This window comes from Pomacea canaliculata, linkage group LG8 (genome assembly GCF_003073045.1).
Source record: "Pomacea canaliculata isolate SZHN2017 linkage group LG8, ASM307304v1, whole genome shotgun sequence".
Lineage (NCBI taxonomy): Eukaryota > Metazoa > Mollusca > Gastropoda > Architaenioglossa > Ampullariidae > Pomacea > Pomacea canaliculata.
In genome coordinates, this window is record NC_037597.1 from 2,426,687 (window position 1) to 2,449,365 (window position 22,679).

Here is a 22,679-nt window from a genome sequence, read left to right on the forward strand (position 1 = left end):
TTAGTAGCAGAACTAACATGTGTGGGTGGTGTATTTAATGTGCAAGTGCCTGTTCTTCCATGATCAGTGTGAGGTAGCTCTGAATCACCTTTACCATAACTTTTCCTGGAAGACTTATTAGACTTATTATCCACTAGTTCTGGCACTTCCTAATGTTCCTCTCTTTTAGATGGAATATGACCAGTGATTGTGTCCATTCTCACTGCTTAGTATCCCTGATTTTCTGATAAGGGAACTGAGTAGCTACGATGTCTCTTCACCTCCACCTCTCAGCAACTTCCCTGGCATGTAATTCATTCATAGATATGAGAAAATAGATCTACACAAATAATGATGGATCCAAGCATTCTCTAAGTGTTTCAGAAAACTCACCATGTAGCCATCAAAGCCATAAGAGTTTGGTTCTGAACCAAGTTGGGCACTAGGGTCTGCAGAGATCCGAGCCCATCCAACATGCATGTCACCTGTAGTTAATACTTCCACTTCGTAGTACCTGTAAAACATAGATGAACACATCTCTAGCCAGGACAGTTCTTTTGGCCTCCTAAGCCACTTTTGTCTCAATACTCAAAGGCACACCTGTTAAACCCAAGGCATTCCAGATTGCAATTTCTGTGACATGAAACTCTTTACTTCATTATATTCAAAAATATTCCCAATACTTTTCACATCTTACATCAACTCAAGAATGTTAAGGACAAAGGAACAGAAGCAAACTCAAAATAATAAAGTGAATTTATATAGTGCTTTACCCCACCATCAAAGGCTCATAGTGCTTTACAAAGAAAAAATATAAATACAGACATAATAGTCGTCTCAAAACAAAGAGTTCTACAAGTTCTTAAATTGAGAAGAAGGTCGATGCCATCAGTATAGATGCAGTCATTACAGCTCAGTGGTGATACCACTATATCCATTTCTAGCCTTCTCTTCTTTTTTGTCTTTTGACTTGCAGCTGTGATTTGTAAATGTACTAGTAACAGTGCCTACAGTGGTAATAGTGCGGTAGATGATAAAGAAGACAACAATGGGGCACAGACTGAAGAAAACAGTCCAGAACAGTGGTAGAACACAAATAAAAGCACAGATCAAAAGTATTCAGTAGACCCCATACATGATGAAAATTTGTAAGGCACTAAAAGAAACAAAAGGAAACAAACACAGAGAGCTAGTCCCCTCAAGTCAGTCAAGCAAATGGACATCACTCTCCAAAATGTTTGTGTATTACACAAATATATTATATAAATATCAACAAAAACACAAACTACAAACTAACCATTTGCCACTGGTGACAGCATATGTTTTCTCTGCCCGATAAGTTCTGGAGCGCCTGGCTTTGTCTGCAGTCTCTTTGGTAAGGGCTATAGAAAATACAGCCATTAGAACCTTGCAAGAAAAGTAAATTTCAACAACAAACTGTAGTGGTGCAGATTTTTTACTTAATAAAACCTTTAACTTCCAACAGTCTTAGAATATCTCATCAATTTCAAGAATGGGTTCAAGAATGGTCATCTCAAATTTACATTAGGGCCCAAACGTATGCCAAAGATGATTTTAAGTCACTGAATACACTCTAAGACAAAGATAAAGGAATGTATTCCAGTCACAGTATGTGATAAATGACAAAAGTAGAAAATCAACACAAGTTAAAGTCTTGCAAAGAAGTAGTATAAGACCATAGAGTTATACACAAATGAAACAAGAGTTTTTGAGATATATGTATTATCTTTTGATGAAAGTACAAAAAGGGGTTTCACTACAGAACGTAAATATGTTACTATCAAAGTAATAAGAAACAGGACTAAAAAACATTTAATGAGGAGGACTTATTTTATTTGACCATACAACCCAATCATACTAATGGAAAAAAAAGGGCAACAAATCAGAACTCAAGAAGAACACATGAATGCTCCCCTCTCTCACACTCACACACACAAACTATATTCCTGATATTCAACCATGCATTTTATGAATGCTCCTGAAAATTATATGATGATTGTGGGTGTCAGAGAAACAGAGTATAACCATATTTAATAAGTGTTTAACTAAAATTTGTACTGGTTTGCCAAATTAGATAGCAGGACACTGGACAACAAAGAAGTTTTGTCATCATCACAAAATAACAGAAAGGTAGAACAATACATTGGCGACATGATTATGCAAAGTACAATGTCGGATCCACATGAACATGTAACCAAACAGGTATGCCCAAACAGGTCCTTGCTGCGGGTGTAGAGTTGCTATAACAAGGGTCTTGGCATAGTGACTGCTCCAGCATGACACACCTAGAGGTGTGTAGGTCTATCTGTAACACTTCCTTCTCATCGGTGACTTCTGTTCTTGGCAGTACATTCTCAAGATTGGTGTGAAAGTGAAAATGCTTGTGTTGTCGCTAGATACGGTTCTGCTTTGGAAAGCAGTTATGGCCTAGGGGTGATGGAAGGGGACACACGCTGCTGCAGGAGATCTAAATCCCTACAGTACTTGTTTTGCATCCGAGTATGAATTCATCAACGATTAAAATGAAGATCAATGGTCTATGCACATGTAGTAGAGAGTAGCTAAAAGACCAGCTGAAGCCTGGTACTCCTCTATGACCACTGGGAAGGCCCTCCACATCACCACAATCATGTATACAGGAAAGTGGCAGAAGAATGAATGAACAAGTGTTTATTGGGCGGTGTGTGCTAATTAAGTGTAGGAATTGACCGATCGATGTGTTATCTGGATTAGCAGTAGGGAACATTAACAAAAACCTAGAACGAGCAGATTAGAATAATTTGATGTTTTACTGTATTTGTGTAAATATTTACAAGAACGCTTTCTCATTTAAAAGGTATACAATATGATTTCACATCATATTTTCACAAAGACAAAATAAATACTGATTCTTACAATGTCATTGGCAATAGAGCTAAAAATGATGCAACAATCAATATTAGAATATATATGTTCTGCCTACAGACAAGCAAGTAGCTATCTTAATAAGTACTTGGGCGGAGGTGAGGGTTAGGTGAGAAGTATCAAGGCCTTCATTTTCCAGCACAGACGAAGAGGATATTCACAGATACTGTTCTCAAATATATACCAAGAATGTGCTTTTGAAGTATAAATGCCCCATAGAGAATAAGAGAATAAGGGCAATCATGCAGTGGATGAATGGGAAATGCACACTAACTATGACCTTGATCATGCAACGTATGAATCTTGTGAAACAGATCCATCTCGAACAGCACAAAAAAGTAAACAAACCAAGGCAAACTGTGGTAGATTTGGTTTTTGTCTGATCGTGCTATGATTAGGGCCGACTAAATAACTGTTGCTTTTGATAAGAGTTATCTAAAGGATACTACTCTTGTGGTTAAATAGAGATGTTGATCTGATTAAGATAGGATAGGGCCACCAAGAGGAAAGAATACTTCCTAAAGTCCATGCTCAGCAGAAAGTGTCTTGCTGGATGAAAAGAGAAAGCTCTGCACTGTCAGGGACATTATTTCTGGAAGCATCTTGTTGGAAGAACAAACAGCCTACACACAGAGCTAATCAATGGCGTCTTCGCAACATATACTTACAGTCCCAGTCCCATTTTTGGCGCCTTAATTCTGTTAAATAAAAAGAAAAGAAAGAGACTGCTACTCAATAACTATTACAGTTTTCTGTCACTGTTCTTATCACCATGGGCGTAGACCTGTTAGCTGGTCTTGAGAAAGATCTGAAGTCAAGCTTATCACAAGCTCTGTCCAATACTGTTGATAGTTGACAGTTTGATTTTTAATTTGCCTGGGAAACACCATGACCAGAACTTGACAGAAGCAGGATGCAAGCAGGACAAGATACAGTGACAAACATACACTTACTTAAATGATTGCTACAAAGATAAGAAAGCATACAAGACAGTCAAATTCTCACTCTGATATAATCACATTTTTTTTATTTATAAAATTAAGTAGTCCTGAAAATGATGGGATTATAAACTCTGGTTTAGAAAGACATCATCATACTTGCTGAAAATCAAAACAAAAAAAACAAGCAAAATTACCAGACAAAACATTAGTATCCACTTGAAAAAGAAAGAAAATCGAAAGCTTGTAATAAAAACTTTTTCCTCCTATGCACCATGAAATAACAACAGATAAAAAAAAGATGTGCAAAAGAAGATGCCATTATGACCACAACCTGCAGCAGGTTAGTGGCAGCTGATGTTAGCAAGCAACACACCTGTCATACCACTCTCCCCTGTCTCGCTTGTTGGGGCCTCGATGGTGTATCCATATGCTATCAGTGTTCTCACAGCCTCCTTGGAGGTGTCCCTGAAGCACAGACCATTTGCTTTCATGAGGTGGCTCTAAATAGCCCTGAGTTCAGATCAAATTTGAAGTTTTAAGGCAACAATTTAAATGTAACTTAAATTTCTTTTATACTTTTTCCTTTTACCTGTTTGCAACTTTGATGTGTTCATCCACTTTATTGTAGGGCACAAGGTGAGGACTGCGCTTGTGTACTGGATCCTATAAAGGATAACAGGTAACATACGAAGCAGGTTGAAAAAGTGTACTATTTTTTAAGTTTCTATTGTAAGGGATAGGCATGTTTCAATTCAAATACTATTGTGTTATTATTATTATTCAACATAGTTCTTGAATATGCTCTTAAATTTGATGGACTGAATATTGAAAAGACCTGCACAACTTTCAGCTGAAGACAGATGCTAATATCCTTCAAAACAACCAGACTGGAATTAGCCAACCTGCAGAACTACCAGAAGAGGTAAAAAAAAAAAAGACAGTATGCAGTTTGAAGAATGAACTTGTATTTCTGGACTGCTGGCAGACGATTTTTTCCAGTTAACTACTAAAACGAGGCATGAGACTACAAAGCTTCCTGTTTAGTCACATTCTTTATTTAGACTTGCCGAGACTAAGAGCAGAGAACTTCGCAAGAGGTTAAGCGTTGGTCTTCTCAGGCAGACAGCAGTCCACCTATACACATCTATGGTTTAAAGGGAGGAAAGTCACCTGGCATTGACAACATTTCAGCAGATCTGCTCAAGTAGGGTAAGGATGAAACTGCAAAGGCTCTCACTGCTCTGTGTCAAAAAGTCTGGGAATGCAAATAATAGCTCAAAGAAAGGAGGAGTCACCAGTCAAACCTTTTCCAAAAAGGAAACAGCAAACAGTGCCAGAACTACAGAATCGAAAACCTAATCAGCCACCCAATCAGTCGTGCTGAAAGTAATACAGAACCACATAAGCACCACCACTTAGGAACTGCTAGCAGAAGAACAGGGTGGCTTTAGACCAGGTAGGAACATAGGTGAACAAATCTTCAACTTCAACAAAGATCTCATCCAAGTCATCAAATGCTGTATGATCACAAGTGTACATCACTACTGAATACCCAAATAGGAGCTTTCTTTCACATAACAGTAGACGTACATCAAGGGTGCCCCTTATCACCTGTGCTTCTTGTACAGAGAACATAAAACTAATGACTTTGTGCAAATTGTGGTTGCCACACCTGGACATGAGGAACTCCAACTTGCATAAGTCAAGCAGCATAACGAGCTTATAGTCTGCTTTGGCAATAGAACCTGGCAGGACAACTTGCTGAATACTGTCCTTTAAGGTACCTTGGAGGGCGGTCAATGGCCAGAGAACTGGCTTATGAGTATGAAGGTCGTCCTGTGCAGGACATGCTCAGTATCACCCAAAACAGGTGTGAGTGACTGACGGGTCTTTTCAGCTACCACATTTATCACTGTGTTCTCCACTACAACCTGTATTGGTCAAGGTACAACTGACTGACTTTATAATTACTGGTAATTCCAACAATAATTAGTCTACATTGTAAATTATTCATGTCATCATGAATTTGTGGATTCATTTATACTATTACATTGATGTAAAAAGATATTTCACCTCATACAGGCCATATGTCCAGCCATTTTTGATGCGGTCTCTGGCCCAGACATTGTGGGTATTCTCTGCCAGAAGTTCTACCAGCTCTTCAAGCTTCTCACTTAGTGTGATGCCAGAAAGGTCAAGGGGACTAGGCTTGTACCCATTACTCTGAAGATAGCTGCAAAAATAAAAAAAAAAAAAACCACCAAAGAAACTAAATAAACACAGACCTAAAAGGATTACTGACTAACTTTAATGGACTGTAATATCTGGTGTGAAAAAAATAACCATCTACTGTAGTTTATAAGAGCTTATGTGAAATAAGCTTTCATATATAATAATTTTATAATAAAAACTTTACAGCTTGAGTAGACTCACAAGCATTGCTCCTAACAGATGCTTGTCTTCTGCAAGCCGCCAACAATAACTGGCTATCTAAGCTGACAGCAGCACTGAAAAATATCAGTTTCTAAAAATGGTACTGCAGTGAGTACCCTCCCACTGTGGCGTTGAAGGCAATGAGCAGGCTGGCAAAACTAGAGGCTGAAGATAGGCAGGACAAAAATAAAGTCAGCCTAGCAGAGATGAAGACCATCATCAAGGCTTTGCACAGACCTCCCTATCCACCACACAGCTACCACCATATATCCAGGTTAGACTGTGACAATGTTCTTGCTCAGAACAGACTAAAGCACCACCTTTACTGTGTCAGCTAAATTAGGTCCCCAACATGCTTCTGTGAAGATGAGGAGCAAACCACAAAGCATAGCCTATAGGAGTGTAGCTCCTTAGGAACTGAGGGCAAAGGTCTGACCATAGCTGATGCCCCTCAACACCGAGCTGCACAGACCTTTGGATGCTTTGTAGATGACTGCATTTCATCTCAAAAACTGGCTTTAAGTGTGACAATAATAGGTGAACAAGAACAACATAATGTAAGCCACCAAACAAAAGCTCATGAACATCTTAGCTTTTAATATCTAATGGAGAAAGAGCTTCCATCAGTCTGTCATATTATCATATTAAAAACTGCTGTGTATAAGGTCAGCATTAGTCCTATACACAGGGTTCCCAGGGATCAGGGATGGTGCCAAAAAAGGACCTTAAAAGGACCTTTCATGCATTCGTAAGGACCTAAGTGACAGTCATCAATGCTTAAGTTTTTCTCTTGTGTGGTCGGAAAGATGTATTATTTATGAATCTGTGTCTTCTCTATGTTCTCAAATACATGTATTTCTAGTAATAAATAATCAAAGAGTTAATTTTGATGCCTGTCTGCCATATTTAGATTAGATAATTAAAAAGTGTCTTAGCGCGTGATAACATACACTGTTAATGTTCAAGTTTTCTAGAAATCTAAGTAATAATAATTGCAAAACCTGAAAGCCATTCTTTGGTGTAATACAAAAGTCTTAGTTCACGTGTCTCTCTCTCGCACACACACTCTAAACGGGAAGAGAGAGAGAAATAGAGCTATGCACAGTAGTACTAGAAGATCAAAGTTCAAGAAAAGAGTAAGTTTCTAAGACCTTTTGAAAAAAGAGTGTTTTTTGTGAATACGGAAGGGCAACTAGTGTTGTACAGATGTGTAGACCAAACATGCGGCGAAAAAATCGTCGGTATTTTGCGCCAAAGTCGACTCCGGAAATAAATTTGTGGTAATATTTTATCGATAAAAGGACTTAAAAGGGTCACAGAGAAAATGTAAGGACCTGTGTGAGAATTTGAAAGGACCGCATGGCAAATAAAAGGACTTAAAAGGCCTTTCGGCGAAAATTCAATATAAAAGGACTTAAAAGGACCTTGCAAGGACCTGGGAACCCTGTATACAGCACAAGGTAATCTAGTTTTGCATGACTTGTTATGTAACTGGGTCACCTACCACATGGCACACACTTGTGCACACTTTACGAAGATAATGCTTAATGCATAGCTGTATTTTGTTTGTATCTATGTCATGGCAACTGCTTAATTATTGCCTGCCTGTAGCAACTGTTGTTTCCCCCACCCAGCAGGGCAAACTCTAGATAAACTTAACACAAAGTCTTTGGCTGGGCTTCTGGCTGAGATGGTGATCCATTGGCAGTGTTGTGACAGGTCTTGTCCTTTCACAAGCCTATCTCTGATGTGTCAGGCTGCACCTCTCTCTCCCCTTTTACACGGACTGTTCTGCTGGGGTCTGCCTAGTAGGAGATTAGGTACATCAAAATCCTTCACCCCATGGTCTCCTCCATCCCCACTGGACAACACAAACTTGCACACCAGTGCTGCCAACCAACTGGCCTCTCAGCCACCCAGTTACACAGTGCTGTTTCCATGAAATATAAAACTTAAATGCTTGTTCCAGATGCAAATAGCCCTGACACATTATGAAGATGGCTTCCAACTGCTTCAAATGCCTGACAGCTTAAAAATAGTTGCCTGACATTTTAAAGGGTTTGATAACTTGCCATCAACACAGCAGTAAATATTTTTTAAAATAAAATCAGTTGCCCAGAGTACAGCCATTAGGACTAAAGCTGACAAGGCAATTTAACATACAGCACCGTTGAAACTTCACACTAATGCTTTTGGTACCCTCTAGATGTGTAACAAGCCTACATTTCCTGAAAATTTTGTCTACCGCTCTGCCAGGTAACCACAATTCAAATTCTGAGCACTTATTCAATTAAATAAAGGATGATTTGAATAACACAAATTTGTGGACTCTGAAAATGTTATTAAATATTGCAAAATACTGCTGATATATTACAATACTGGCAATACTACAAACCTATAAAAAAGGAAGAGAAATAGAAAAGAGAAAGCTGTTGGACGAGTCATTTCAGTGCCTGCAAACTCACTTATTTCCCAGCTTCAGCATTTTCAGACGATTGTTCTGCTGTTGTTGAATGTTGACAGTAATGTGATAGCCCAAAGCCAACAGAGTTCTGTTAAAAAAATTATTTACTATCATGTACAACATGTTATTTTGCGGCCATATGCTCCACTGGGGGTGATTAGGAACAAGAAGACAACAAACATTAGCATTCATATAGCTGAATGGTTTAAATCTTTGACAGATTATATACACACATGCAATTTTACTTCTAGGCTGAAAAGAAAAGCAGACAAACAAACAAAAGAACAAAAGAATGTATCTACAAAGTATAATGTCTATCTTTTTATTTTTTTTAATTAATGGGTAACTATTCCAAACAAATGAGAAGTATTGTATTACAAAAGAACTATTAAAGCACCTCCTAAAGTCATAACAAAGACAAAACTGTTTATTTATACAATAAGATGACCCATTCCTCTCTTTTCTAGAGAATGCTCCTACAGTCTTTTCCTATAGTTCTTTATGTCTTTGACTCATTCAATCTTTAATTATCTTTGAGAAAATATTTCATTTCTAGCATCTGCTTCCTAGTGCAGTAAAGTTGTACCCAAATTGTTTTTTTCTGAAATGATTTGGCCAAGTTCACAAAAAATCTTAAAACTTACATCTGAAAAATCTTAACATTTCAGCTTTCCCAATGGCTGTAACATTTATGAACTTTTGTGACATGGTTTTTATTCTTTATGTGCTTAATGATGATTGACAGGAGTACTTTACTCAGATTTGGGGAAATATCTTGCACTGAGCTCAGCCCAGTCATTTGGGGAAACATTGTAGTCTGGTAGACCTTTAAAATATATGAGCACATATTGCTTAACCTGAGAGTCTCAAAGGCAACAGTGATGACATATTTCTTCTCTGTAACAGGCAGACGTTCAAAGCTTGTCAGGGATGGATTTTTCTTGTGTTGAACATCACGAGTCTAAAGAAGTCAAAAGAAACTATTAGAGAGTCAGATGCTGCATTATTTTCTAGCTAACTAGAGATGTCTCCACTAAATGTAAAATGCTTTAAGCAAAACAGCTATCGGAGTAATATTATGAAATCGAAGTTCAGATTACCTACCCTAAAGAGATGAGTGCTGCAAGGAAGGCAGAAGACATCAGATTTGCCACAGATTATGAGTGTTATCTATAAAGCAATTTTCAAGTCAACTGGGGTCAGATATATGCTTGAAAAAAATTGACTCTCAACATCAACATCTTTTTAATGCATATAGCTACTCTGAAAGAATAAGAACACATGACAAGCAAATGATTTGCACCTCGCCATAAGACCAGCCTTGGTCAACCTTGGCCACTGCCCACAGCTCATGAAGGTTCTCAGCCAGCTTGTCCCGCACATTCTCAATGAATGCTGGCAGCTGAATCTGAAATTCAATCATCACCATACAGCAGCGGTTCTCAACCTTTTACTTGTGACGCCTCCCTGACAAACAAGGGTACGTCCGCGCGCCCCCCTTAGCTAGCAATGTAAGCTAATTTCACTAATACCGGTATAAGAAACTTTGAAAAAAATGACCACCTTCGCGCCCCCCTTGTGAGAACCGCTGCCATACAGGTAACTCAGGGTATTTGCATAAAATGACAAAAGTGATTAATTATAAGCCCTCAGTCTAAAATCTGTGTCTATGCTAAAAGTCTCAAAGTTCTGCCATCAGGACCAGATATCACACAGTACACAACACTTCCATAACCTGAAAATATGATTCTCACCCCATCTACCAGTACTATTTTTCCAGTGACTAAGCAGATTAACACATGAACAGTACAGTATAAATGACAAGGAAGTGCACGAACATGGGATGTGCTGACGGGGTTCGGCACAAAAGGATGGTAGTCACAGATTTCAGTTGGCCCACTGATGATGTTCTTGTTCAGTTCCCCAAAGTAGTAGCATGGTTCTATTCTCATCTTTTCTTTTGGTGGCAATGATTCGATCACTGGAGAATGCTCATCTGGTGGTCCAAACTTGAGTCTCCCATGGTCACCACCAAAAACATAGCGGCAGCTGAAAAAAAGATTCCATATATTGCACTTAGTATGTAACAGCATACACAAACACTTGCATATCTTGCTGGATTAAGACAATGCTTCTGTAGCATACTCTCACACAGACATACATGTATATTGAATGACTTATTAATATGATTTCACACAAATTCCTAAAGAGCAAAGGTCTCTTAGTGAATGCTCTAGCCTGTAACATTCAGGGAGCAATAGTTGCCTTTAATCTGAATTATCCAAGCCATAATTGTCATCAGTCCTACCTGACATTGGCAGACATTGTGATGACTGGAAAGAACATGCCATCAGTGTTGAAGTCCTTAAAGAAGCCACAGACCTTGACTCCGTTGACAGTGAACATGATTTGTGGCACAGTCAAGTCCAGTGCACAGCCAATTACATCTCCTTTTTGAAGAGCAATGCTTGCCCGTCGCACTTGCTTAGATTTTCCACCTAGAGACAGCAATTTCAAGTTATCATAATTGACCAGTGACACAAATTTGCTGATCTCAAATTATCTTCTATCAACAAAGTTAAGCCTTTAACTTTTGGGTCTTGTTACTTGAGTTCTATAAAAGAAAAAGATCATGCTCAGCCTCTGAGGACAGACCACTGATAAGAGGCCATGGCACCACTCATTATAGAAAAGTGAGTTTGCAGCCATATTTTTCTAGCCTACCACATTTCAAGTTCATTGAGAGACTGATCACCTTTAGTATGTTGAACAGGACTCAGTGTATCACTCCGAAAAGAGTCTGACATTATCACTGCCTAAATTCCAGTAACTGCACAACTGTATGAATCATTAGCAGAGCAGGAGCTTCACAATTAGTATGCTCTCCATAAAATTGCTTACAGCAGAGACACTCTTAAAGACAAACATGGCAGTCCAGTCTAAATGGAAAACCACTGACAAAAAGTTTTCAGATATAGAAAAAGCAATGCTTGAAATGGCAAAGGTATGCTAGTTTGGATGTCTGTGTCAAATCAAGGTTTACAAAGTGCAAAAGGATGCATAAAAGATGGCATAAGACCATGGAAGAAAACTATCACAAAGTTCACTAACCTGTCCACATGATGGACATTAAAAATAAGCTTGTGCATACCAAAAAGCTGTTAAAAAGTTCATTTACCTGTCCACAAATGGAGGCCATCAAAGGCATAAGAGTAAAGGTCCTCTCCTGCTCCATTGGCCCCCCAGTGCTCTCCACCCCCAGGGTAAGGAATGAAGCCAGCAGTGCTTGCCCAGCCCATTCGTAAGACAGGTGGAAGGTGACTGGCTGCTTGGTAGTTGATGATGACTACTTCAAAGTACCACTTCTTGTACATGGCTGACCCCTCAAGCAGCCCAACATAGATGTTCGGGCGCAGACTTGCAACAAGAACAATTGTACACCTTTTTATCTGATGGGCAAAAAATATTAATAAATGCTAAATAAACACAAACTATGGTATCCTGCCTGCTTCCCTGATTGACCATGTTTCCTGCATGTTTTGACCCTCTTTTAGGTATTCATTATAGACGCCATCCTCTCTCCCTCATCTGTCAATAGCACACTATGTCAACAATGAAGCAAAGACATATAAGCTCCCAATTTTATGAAAACTGGACAAAAGATGTAAGCCTGTAATGATTCACAATATATGTCCTGTATATGACTTGTATCTGATGATACTATCCTTCAGAACAAAAATAATGTACAGAGAGCCTTACTTATTTAGAACCCAAAAACAGTGGGCAAAGACAGCTTCTAGTTTCTTCTAATAAATAATCTTTTCTGGCTGTTATAGAAAGTAATTTACTTTCAGGCACACTGCACCTATGAGTTTTTCACACCTATACTGTTGACAAATGAACATATGAGGTATTGTCCCACCTGGTGACATGGTCCACAAGCTTGGTCTGCAACAGCAGGTCACGACCTGGCAGCAGATTGTCACAAATCAGGTTCTGGTTGGTCCGCACAGCCACTCCATTACCAACACAGAGTGATCGCAGGACATCAAGCACCTGCAGTTTCAATAATTTCCATAAATAAAGACAGAAATGTTTAAAATAAGTTGTCACATCACCATCTAACTTGGCAAACTAAGCAAATTTTGACCTCAAGACTAAATCCTTAACCAGTCTGCTGGTTGAGATAGCGATGATTTCCAGTGGCAGCACTGTGACTTGCAACTTGCTGTCTTCAAGCTTTATTTTGATGACTTCTCTCCCCATACTTATTCCTTCCCTTTTATAATCACCAGGAAAGGAGTTGGGGAGAGGGGATGGGCTATTGTGCCGCAAGTGACTATCAGAAGACAGAACTGATTGTGCAGGTGGGGATCCACTAAGTGGGAGGTTGGGTGTGGTCCTTCCTCCCTGTAGCTCTCTCTGTCCAATCTAGAGCAAAACTAACTTGCGTGCAGATCACTGCTTTTGACCAAAGGCCTTCACTTGGCGTTTAAGCCAGCCTCTACCATATAAGAATATTATTTAAATAAAAATACCTTTGGATCCCTGCCATGTTTGTCAATCAGCGAGATGATGGTGATGATGTGCTTCTCCTTGATCATGTTGAGTGCTTCAGGGCTGTCAATCAACACACAGTGCAGCACATCCAACACACCTGCATGCACCAATAACACCACACAGTCACATGTTGGCAGCTTCACTTCTACTTTATAACATTTCTCCCTGCCACCTCCTTCCTAGTCTTTCCATTCTATGTGGCCATTATCTACAATATTATGTGCAATATATGATTAAAATCTTTCAAACACCCCAAGAGATCAAACTAATTTTTATTTACAGCAAAATGTTCTGCTACAATTTCAGAAAGCATCAGTTATGCTACATTTGTATCATAACCTGCAACTGACATACCCTTGGAAGACTGCTGACTCTCCAAGCGGTTGACCAGCCAGTCCAGACGATAAGATTGTGCAAATTGAGCACAATTAGCCCGGTTACCACGGATCATTGCCGCTGCACACACAAAACAGGAAATAACATACCGTTGACACCAAATTTCAAAGCACATGTGACCTGCATCCAACATTTGATGGCATGCTAATCTCACCTAAAAGGAGGTACAGATAGCTGGAGATGTCATCCCACTTGCCCGCGGCATCTTCTCCAGCATAGTGAGCAAACTGTCGCCGACTCTTGTACTGACTGAACTTGTCAATCGTCTCCAGAATCAAGGCAATCATACCCTGAAAAATAAGAAATATACCATAGAAATCACCTTGTAAAAAAGTACTGCAGAGATATTTAGAAGTGATCTCTACTAGACATGACATAATCTCATTTTTTCCTTCCACAGAATATCAAAATGAATGTTAAAACTATTCTTAAAGTTTGGTTATCTATCATTTAAGCTTCCAAGAAACATTCTTAAAAAGCAACTCTTACTGAGACAGGATTATCAGATGTCTGAAGGGGAAAAAATGCATGAAAGTATTTAGTCAAGAGTCAGCTAACCTCTTCTTGGAAAAGATCCTGTCTGTTGCGAAGAGCTCTCAGCCTGTTCTGTTTCTCTTCATGTTCCACACCTTGTGCTGGCTGAGCAAAGTAGTCTATGAGATCTTCCAAGCACTTGATGACCTCAGACAAGCTGATGCGAGACCAGGCATAGCTGGTCCTGCCATCCGTCTTCAGAGCATCTAAAGCTCTTTAACCAAGAAAAGATGGAACAAGATTAGGAACATCAAACCAGTTTAATCTGTTAGTAGTTGCTGAAACCTTTGCACAAAGAGTGGTCACTTGCACAGATTGATTACTGGCACCTAGAAATGGCCAGACACAAATAAAATTTTACATGAAATATCACATTAAGCTGAGAATATTCAAAATCATGGTTTGATATTTAAATGTTTTTTATGTTATTTAAATGAAAGCTGTCAAATGCCTTCACGATTTTTGTGATTTTACTTAACAGGCAATAGGTAGAAGGAGACTTCACATTTTCTGTTCCTTTATGCTCAGTAAACAGCTGAATAATTTTCTCCATAGAACAGAATCTTCTTTAGTATTAAAAATAGTTAACAAGCAAGTTGTTTTATAGATATTTTGAAACAGGATTTTTATATGCATATACATCTGGCTAATAACTGTTAGCAAAATGAGCTGTTGTAGTCAAAGATTAAGTTGACCATCAAAGTCTTTGCTTCCATTTCACTCCAAAATAAACTGCCAAATTCGAGTAATCAAAAGACATCAAGTCTCTGTGGAACAATCCTAAAGACAGCAACAAAATTTGCCAAACAGAAAATGTGCAAATGACCTGTCTTTGTGCACAAGCTTTTCACATTAGTAAGCAAGGACACTACTTAGGTAGCAGCATTTACTTAGCTACAAATGTGCACTCTATGTTACATGATGCCAGCTGTTGTGCTAGTAAGACACTTACAGACCTATGTGCTGCTTACATGGCTTACTTTCCACTGAAGCTGACTAGCATTAGATGACCAAAAAAAAAAATGTATTGCAATTAGGCATCTAGTTCTCTTGGATAATATTAGAACAAAGCTACATCTGAAGTAGCATTAGCAAAACCTACAAATGACTGCCAAGTAATGTCATCTACCAATTGTTAAAAAGCTCCATATAAGTTAACAGTAGGCAAATTCACTGGCAGGAATGAACTGCTTCAAGCTTTCAATCAGTAGCTGTTAATTACTTGCATCATTTTGCTGAAAGAGAGGAGTCACCAGGTTGAAGCACTCTAGCACAACAGAACAAGTGGAAAGAAAGGGATCACATGCACCCATATATAACATGCAGTATTAGGTCTAGGCAGTTTACTTTTGTCAATATTAAATTTTCCAGTTATTTAAATTTAACAGGGAAGATATAGGGTAATTAACCAGTCTCCTACTTCTCACAAGTTAATACTGTTGTGGTCTACCTCTTTAATTTTGTGCTGGTTGATGGTTTCAGCAAGGGCAAAACGTATATAGTCCTCCAACACACTACTCGATGGGGTGAAGCTCTCACCTCTAAACTCTTTCTCTCACTGACTGCCCTGTCACTTCCACTCCACCCTCTTATCCCTCATACCCCGAATCTTCTAGAAGGTACCCTAGCTACCTTTCCCCATTGCTATGTGGCCCCGCCTATCTCCCTCTCTCCAGGTGAGCCACAGGGTATGGGGTTACTGAAAACATGCAACATCTTTTTCGTTGTGCTACCCACAGTCCGCACGTGCGCCAGTGTGTATGTACCAATGTGTGTCAGATCCCAACCAGCTACCCTCTACCACATAAATATCACTGTAATTTTGTTGGGACTCTTGCTGATGCTTTCATTCTTGCCTATTTATTTAAATTCTTCCTATTATTGGTCTTGTCACATTTTGGAGCATTTAAACAGTAGTTTCAAGTAGACAGCTTTAGCTGATGCCATAGAATTATATCCCTTTCTGGGGCATTTGGTGATGCTTGATGCATACACACTCTGCTCATAGCTATGGATTAAAGAAATAGACTCAAGAACATGTAGCTGATGCAGCAGTAAGTAATGTTTTAACTTTGAGTTCCCATGTCCTTTTGGATGCTTAAAGAATGTTCTTTGTGGATGATGGACATGAATGAGTAATCTGCATTGCATATTTTCTTCCTGAGCAATTTGATTGAACGCTTGGAAGCTCAAAGATCAGTCAAGCTTCTGCAGTGACCAAACACAATGGAAGAACTGAGAATCATTCAACTGCATTCACATCAACACTTTAAGTTAACACTGCGGTATAGTTTAAGGTGGTTGCTAGGACTCAAAATCTATAATGTTAACAACAAGATGTAGACACCCATGCAGAAGGAATAAGCATGCTCAGTGAAAGCTATAACAAAAAAAGCATGCACACATCACTGAACTTCTGTGAAGACTTTTCCAGTGCGTGGGCACAGCAAATGTGATACAAAACCACAGCAGAAGGTGTGTGGGTGAGGGGAAGACCAAGTAGAGTGAACAGTTAGGCAGGCGGGGTAACTACTAAATTCCAGACATACTTGTTGAACCTGTTAAACAAAGACTGGCACTTCCTGATGACTCGAGCAGACCGTGACTCCTCTTCCTGTGCTCTAGAGAAGGTAAACCCATCGTCCATGTGACCCTCAACCATCATGATGGCCTATGCAAAGTAAAATTCTTTGCAAAAAAAGCTGCTATTGCTTCCTATAAAAGGAATGCAATCATATTCCTTTATATATCTTCATGTAATCATGTACAAAATCTTAAAAAATGTGCCATATTTTATGAATGCTTGCACCAACCACTACTGCTACTCTAAAATGACAAAAAGGCAACATATACCAAACAGTAAATATCACTGAAACAAACAAAGCTGTGCTCTAAAAGAGATGTTTGCCCCTGGCATCCATAAATCCAGTCTGGTACAACCCATGAACCATGGAAGACTTGTCAATATTTTCAACAGTAAATATCATTGTCTTCATTTTTTTTTTCAAATCAGTCACTACACACTTTGATGATCTCTTCTTTGAAACTTAACGGAAGACGATCTATATTTATGAAGAAGACAAGGCACAGGGATGATATCTTTATTTTATGAAAATAAATCTTTCTCAGAATAAATAAATCATGACGAGAAGAATCAAGCTGGACTATAAAACTTCATCACTAGAAAACTAAAAGGCCACCACCCTACCTTCTTTTCCTCCACTCTGCCAATGCCACGCTTCTTGGTTTCAAATGTTACATACGACAGCCACAGTCCTGTGTCTCTGTGCTGAATGAAGACCATGGAATCACCATATTTCAAGTCTGGGTGACCCATTCCTTCATCTTCTCTCATCTCTCCTTGTTTCTTCTCATCCTAACAAGAGCATTTGGGAAAAAAAAACAAACTGTGAAATCTACCCTTTACTGAGTAAACATTTAATACCTAAATAATACACAAAAGAAAAAGCACAAATATGTTTTATTCTACAGCAAGTAGAAGGCTTTTTTAAAAGTCCTTCTATTTTCTTTCACAGAACCATGTGGCACTAAAAAAATATAAAACATAGAGCCTTGACAGAATCACATTCTTTATTTTCTAGAAATGAACTGACCTTGGACTGAACAAGGCAGAACACTGTGCTTTTCTCATCAGCATGGTTACGATGCACTGTGACTACTTGGTTGTCTGGTGTCACTGACAAATAACGCCCAGAAGTGACATGCCGTATTCGGCACTGCTGTCCCCATCCCATGAACCCACCAGCCCACCTGAAAAAAAAAAGTTAACATTGTTTGGTGCTAATTTTGAGCCTTTATGGTGCCACTGAAAATACTCTTAATAAAAAAGTTCTGACAAAAAAAAAAAACAGACCTTTGCAGGATCCAATATTCCGAATTCTATAATACATAATATGTACAAGAAAAAAAAAAACAATTACAAAAAACTTCTGTAATTCTGATTCATCCATATTACTGTACACAATTTTATATGTAGATAATTGTTCTACAAAACATATCACTTTTTTTGGCTATGTAATGCAAAGATGATTACGACAACTATCGTATGAGAGGAACTGACATTAAGAAAAGCTTGTTTTAAAAAAAATCCTGGACCAGATGTATGCTCACTTGGTGCGAGTGTGCTCCAGTCGCCACAAAGATCTGGCATGACTACACACTGCCCCAGTCTCATACATGACACAGCTGAAACAAATAATACCCTACTTACAGGATATAATAACATCAACATCAGCCAAGCAAAGAAATTTGCTTACTCCAGGGAAAGAACAATGTCTTTTACTCCCAGCTAAATTTAAGTTAAACATAACTTTTGCCTCTTTATTCAAATTTGACTTCGCAATAATCACAACAAATGCAAGCGATAAGTCCAGCAGATGGGTGACAAGTTTAACGCACTTGAACTCATTTTCACTGCCAGCCTCTGGGAGAGCCAGACATTCATCCATGTGGCCGTGGAACAGTCGCAGGACATCCCCACCAAACACATAACCTGCAAAGAACACAATTTTACAGGCTTTGACAATAAGTTGAGCTGTTTCTTATTGTAAAGATCTAAATATCTGAAACCAAGCTGGCAGTGATGGTAGGCCAAAAGCAACACAGTCTGACTCACCAAGAGTTTTTTGGCGTACAGCACCTGAGCAGATGGGAACAACTGTCCATAAGGTTTGCTGAAAGGATGCTAGGACACTGTTTCCACTGCCAATGTGCTGGAAGCAATGCAAGAAGACAGAATTTTAAAGAAGCAGGTAAATACTCTGCTTTTTATTGTTGGGCACAAATTAAGTTTCAAAATATGCATGCAAAACCAGACTGGCTAAATAAATGGTTTCTGTGCAGAAACTTTACCCAAACTGTTTAGTGAAGATATGAAATATATAGAAATATATAGGAAGGAACATGCAGCATGCACCATGTGTGCTCGTGTAGGTGAATTCATATGTACACCTCATATGTGCCTCACACTGTTTGAAAAAGTGTTTTACTATTTCCCTGGACTGACACTACACCTGTTATTTACTGAATGAAAAAGCTTGACTGAAATAAAAGTGATATACCCAAAGATGATAATAAAAATCATTAATGGAAGAGACATCAACCCAGACAAGCCAGGAAAACCAGTTAGTACCTTAAAGGTCTCGAAAGACAGGCTGACACTCTCAAAGCTATAAAGCAAACCTAAAATATATAGCTCACATACCAAGTATCTCTCTGAGGATACGCTGACCAAGATAAGGTCGTCCCCTACCCTGACCTTTTCACCCTCAGACCGTTGTTTGGATGCAGGGTGGATTGTCCACCAGCATGACTCTCCTGCAGGCAAAATAAAACTAAAAAAAATGCAGACAAATGTGGTAAACATTAGCACAGAATTTCTACTCAGATTTTCATCCCCCTTGTCATCTTTCCCCATTTCACACAAACTATCTCTACCTGTCTCAGGTGTGCACTCTCACACACACACACTCTCTCTCCCTTCTCTCTCTCTGTGTCTTTCTCAAGCATGCACCACACACACACATTCTCAAGATTGCACTCACACACCACATTCTCAAGATTGCACTCACACACATTTTTTCAAGCATGCATTTGCAAATGCACTCCATCAGCCATTCCACCTTTTTCTGTTGCATGCTTGTGTGCACTCAGAAAAAAAAATTAAAAGTGACAGGAGGACCATTTTTAAAATATCATGAAAATAATTGCCGTAAAAAACTGCAATGCAAATATCTAAAGTGCCAAAAGAAACAGCAGCTTAAAATATTTATGTCCAGGAAAAAAAGAAATGTGCATATTATGATAACTTTTAACCTAACTACCAACACAAATGAAACTTACCAGTCACGTGTGTTTAAAATAATTACCACCAGCCACTATACACATCACTCTGTCAGTAACATTTCAAAACCCATTTGTTCAAAGTTTAATTGCATAAATATCATGATTATCTCTGTCAAAAGAAAAAGTCTATGTCACACTAATCAGTAATTTAGATTAGGAGTTTTCATAGATGATTCAAAGTACTTCTGGGAACACTTTATAGATTCAAGTATATGACCTTCTGCTGTCTCCTGCAAGCCCACATCAAAAGCAAGCTTGTCATTGGATGAGCTTGTTGACAGGCAGGAAAGGTACTGCAATATAAAATTAGTGTTATCACCATTCACAAAGTCTGTCCTTAACAAACGAAAAGAACCTAACCTTAAACAAGAACAGTCAAAAAAAAAAAAAAATCACAAAGGCGAAAAAATGATTTGTGATAAGAATGGTGGTGGGGACAGAGGAAATGAACAGCCACCAGCCCACACATTGTAAGAGAAAAAGGCAGAGAGGATGAACAACCACCAGCACACATTACAGGGGAAAGTGGCTGAGAAGATGCACACATATAGGAGAAAGTGGCAGAAAAACATGTCTGTAAACTTGAATTGACTTCAATGTTGGAAAGGAAGACCGAATAAAGTGAGAGGAATTCCAAATTGTACAAGCCACAAACAAATTTGTAAAGCTTTATGATGAGAATAGAACGTATACATGTACTAGCATGTGTGATGCAAAGAAACATGCTTAACTGGCAGGGTTGCAACAGTTTGGAAGGGCAGGCAAAGGACAAGACAAAGTTTCAGGATGTTCTAATTACTTCAGTGTTTCCTCATCAGGATTAGTTCTGGTAACTTAACAAAAAAGCTTAAACATTAATTTGCTGCTTTGCAAATTTAAAGATTTGGGGTCTATTTATAATGTTCATTTATAGTGTTCATCATTATCCATACTTCTACCGTCCCCTTTTTTCTATGGGTATATATGTAATGTCTAATCATATGCAATGTCTAATCATAAAAGGAATTTTTCTAATTTTCAGTTTAAGAACTCACTGCTCATCAAATCTGCACCTGCTTTACACGCTCTCCATTTATTATTCATTGCATATCAAAGAATCTCAGATTCTACTAAAACTGCATGGTGAACATTTTTAAAGGTGTCCAAATTATACATCTGCAATTAAAAAAAACTGTCAAGCATCAAATTAATTGGGTTTTTTTTTGTTGTTTGCAAAATCTTGAGAAAAGTGGCATCCTACCATATTTCCATGGTAATGTCTGAGCAAAACAGCATGGCCATAAAGCAAAGTTCTGTGGCCTGATTGAGCTGCCTGTAACAGTCATAAGCACAATAAACACAACTGTCATTCATTTTTAGTTGTAGAGGAGCAGACCATAGATACAAATCATAGAATGACCCCTTTATAACCATATTTTTATTAGCAATGTTAGTCAAAATATTATGCATCAGCATCATGAAGTTTCTATATACTTGCCAATGACTATAAACAATGGAATAACATTAACATAAAAAGTCAAAGGACATATAACTCACCGTGGAAGCTTGGGATGTTGATGTGACCATCTCTTGCAGAGCCCGGACCGAAAGAGCTTGTTCCAGAACAAACACACATACTGAGATGTCTGGAGGCACATCCTACAACAAAGTGGCTAATTCAACTGCCTTTCAACTGTCCTGTACAATGAACTAAAAAAACTTAACAAATAACTACAAATCAAAAGTATTTTATCTATCACTTCCTGACTTGATTTATAGCTTAGACTGACTGGTGTTTCCACTAATGTTTTTAATTCACTCTCTGGCCATATGCACCTTTATTTTTCTATAATGCTGCTATTATTTATATATATCTTGATAAAGGCCACACAATAAAAAACTCATTTTGTTTCATATTTTCTCTCCCTCATTCTCAACATGCACAATACATGTATTACAATGGCAGCATCTAATCGAAGTGAAAACAAATGGCTTGACAAATAAGTAATGATGTTGGCGACAAAAGAAAAATCCTCAAAATTATCTCATTTTATGAAAAAGAATATTCTCCATACAAAAAGAATCATCATATACTAAAATACACATTGAAACAAAGGTAGCATTGGTGTTGAATATTTGATAGTGGGATAGTGTTCCCAGTTTTTCTCTTTAGTGCATGGAGGTGCTTGCTGGATTTGTGTCCAGTCTAATTTGCCTGCTTCCAGCTCTGTCATACTCAGGACCAAACAGTTTCAGGGTTTTCTGCCCATTATGTTTCAAAGGTAACTGATACTTTTAATGTCTGTAGCTGGCATTTTACCTAGGCAATATGTCTGGTAGATTAAAGATCCCTTTAAAACGAAACATGAACTAACAAACAGAGTCCTTGTCCTCAAAATAAAACATGCAAACTTGCTGCTGAGATTGCCTGTGCTGATAAACCAAGTCCCTGAATGAATTCTCTTCGAAGTCCAAGATTTAAGATGCATGAGGCATCTTGTTCCCTTAATATCCCTCCTCGTTGATGTGTGTGTGTGTGAGATAGAGGAATCAAGCACTTACTTGCAAAGAAGTACATCATAATGCAAAATAAATTATATAAC

The 22,679-nt window shown here is 38.4% G+C and overlaps 1 protein-coding gene across 10 annotated transcripts in view; it reads right to left on the reverse strand.

The window, feature by feature from the left end:
- Positions 1 to 22,679, reverse strand: part of LOC112569989 (ryanodine receptor-like) — a 108,871-nt gene that overhangs the window by 77,668 nt on the left and 8,524 nt on the right. For 7 of the 10 annotated variants that reach the window (XM_025248124.1, XM_025248122.1, XM_025248123.1 and 4 more), the window contains exons 3-29: positions 21,634 to 21,735; positions 21,338 to 21,409; positions 20,315 to 20,390; positions 19,457 to 19,569; positions 18,869 to 18,965; positions 18,652 to 18,745; positions 18,364 to 18,438; positions 17,847 to 18,003; positions 17,441 to 17,608; positions 16,782 to 16,903; positions 14,257 to 14,446; positions 13,853 to 13,988; positions 13,657 to 13,758; positions 13,281 to 13,399; positions 12,665 to 12,798; positions 11,921 to 12,159; positions 11,051 to 11,240; positions 10,581 to 10,791; positions 10,046 to 10,150; positions 9,600 to 9,703; positions 8,744 to 8,830; positions 5,919 to 6,078; positions 4,435 to 4,508; positions 4,219 to 4,310; positions 3,573 to 3,602; positions 1,277 to 1,361; positions 373 to 493 (exon numbers count right to left, since the gene is read on the reverse strand). In XM_025248124.1, coding sequence (XP_025103909.1) covers positions 373 to 493; positions 1,277 to 1,361; positions 3,573 to 3,602; positions 4,219 to 4,310; positions 4,435 to 4,508; positions 5,919 to 6,078; positions 8,744 to 8,830; positions 9,600 to 9,703; positions 10,046 to 10,150; positions 10,581 to 10,791; positions 11,051 to 11,240; positions 11,921 to 12,159; positions 12,665 to 12,798; positions 13,281 to 13,399; positions 13,657 to 13,758; positions 13,853 to 13,988; positions 14,257 to 14,446; positions 16,782 to 16,903; positions 17,441 to 17,608; positions 17,847 to 18,003; positions 18,364 to 18,438; positions 18,652 to 18,745; positions 18,869 to 18,965; positions 19,457 to 19,569; positions 20,315 to 20,390; positions 21,338 to 21,409; positions 21,634 to 21,735 — 3,255 coding nt within the window. The remainder of the gene's footprint in view (positions 1 to 372; positions 494 to 1,276; positions 1,362 to 3,572; positions 3,603 to 4,218; positions 4,311 to 4,434; positions 4,509 to 5,918; positions 6,079 to 8,743; positions 8,831 to 9,599; positions 9,704 to 10,045; positions 10,151 to 10,580; positions 10,792 to 11,050; positions 11,241 to 11,920; positions 12,160 to 12,664; positions 12,799 to 13,280; positions 13,400 to 13,656; positions 13,759 to 13,852; positions 13,989 to 14,256; positions 14,447 to 16,781; positions 16,904 to 17,440; positions 17,609 to 17,846; positions 18,004 to 18,363; positions 18,439 to 18,651; positions 18,746 to 18,868; positions 18,966 to 19,456; positions 19,570 to 20,314; positions 20,391 to 21,337; positions 21,410 to 21,633; positions 21,736 to 22,679) is intronic. The other 3 variants (XM_025248132.1, XM_025248127.1, XM_025248125.1) reach the window with 2 other exon arrangements.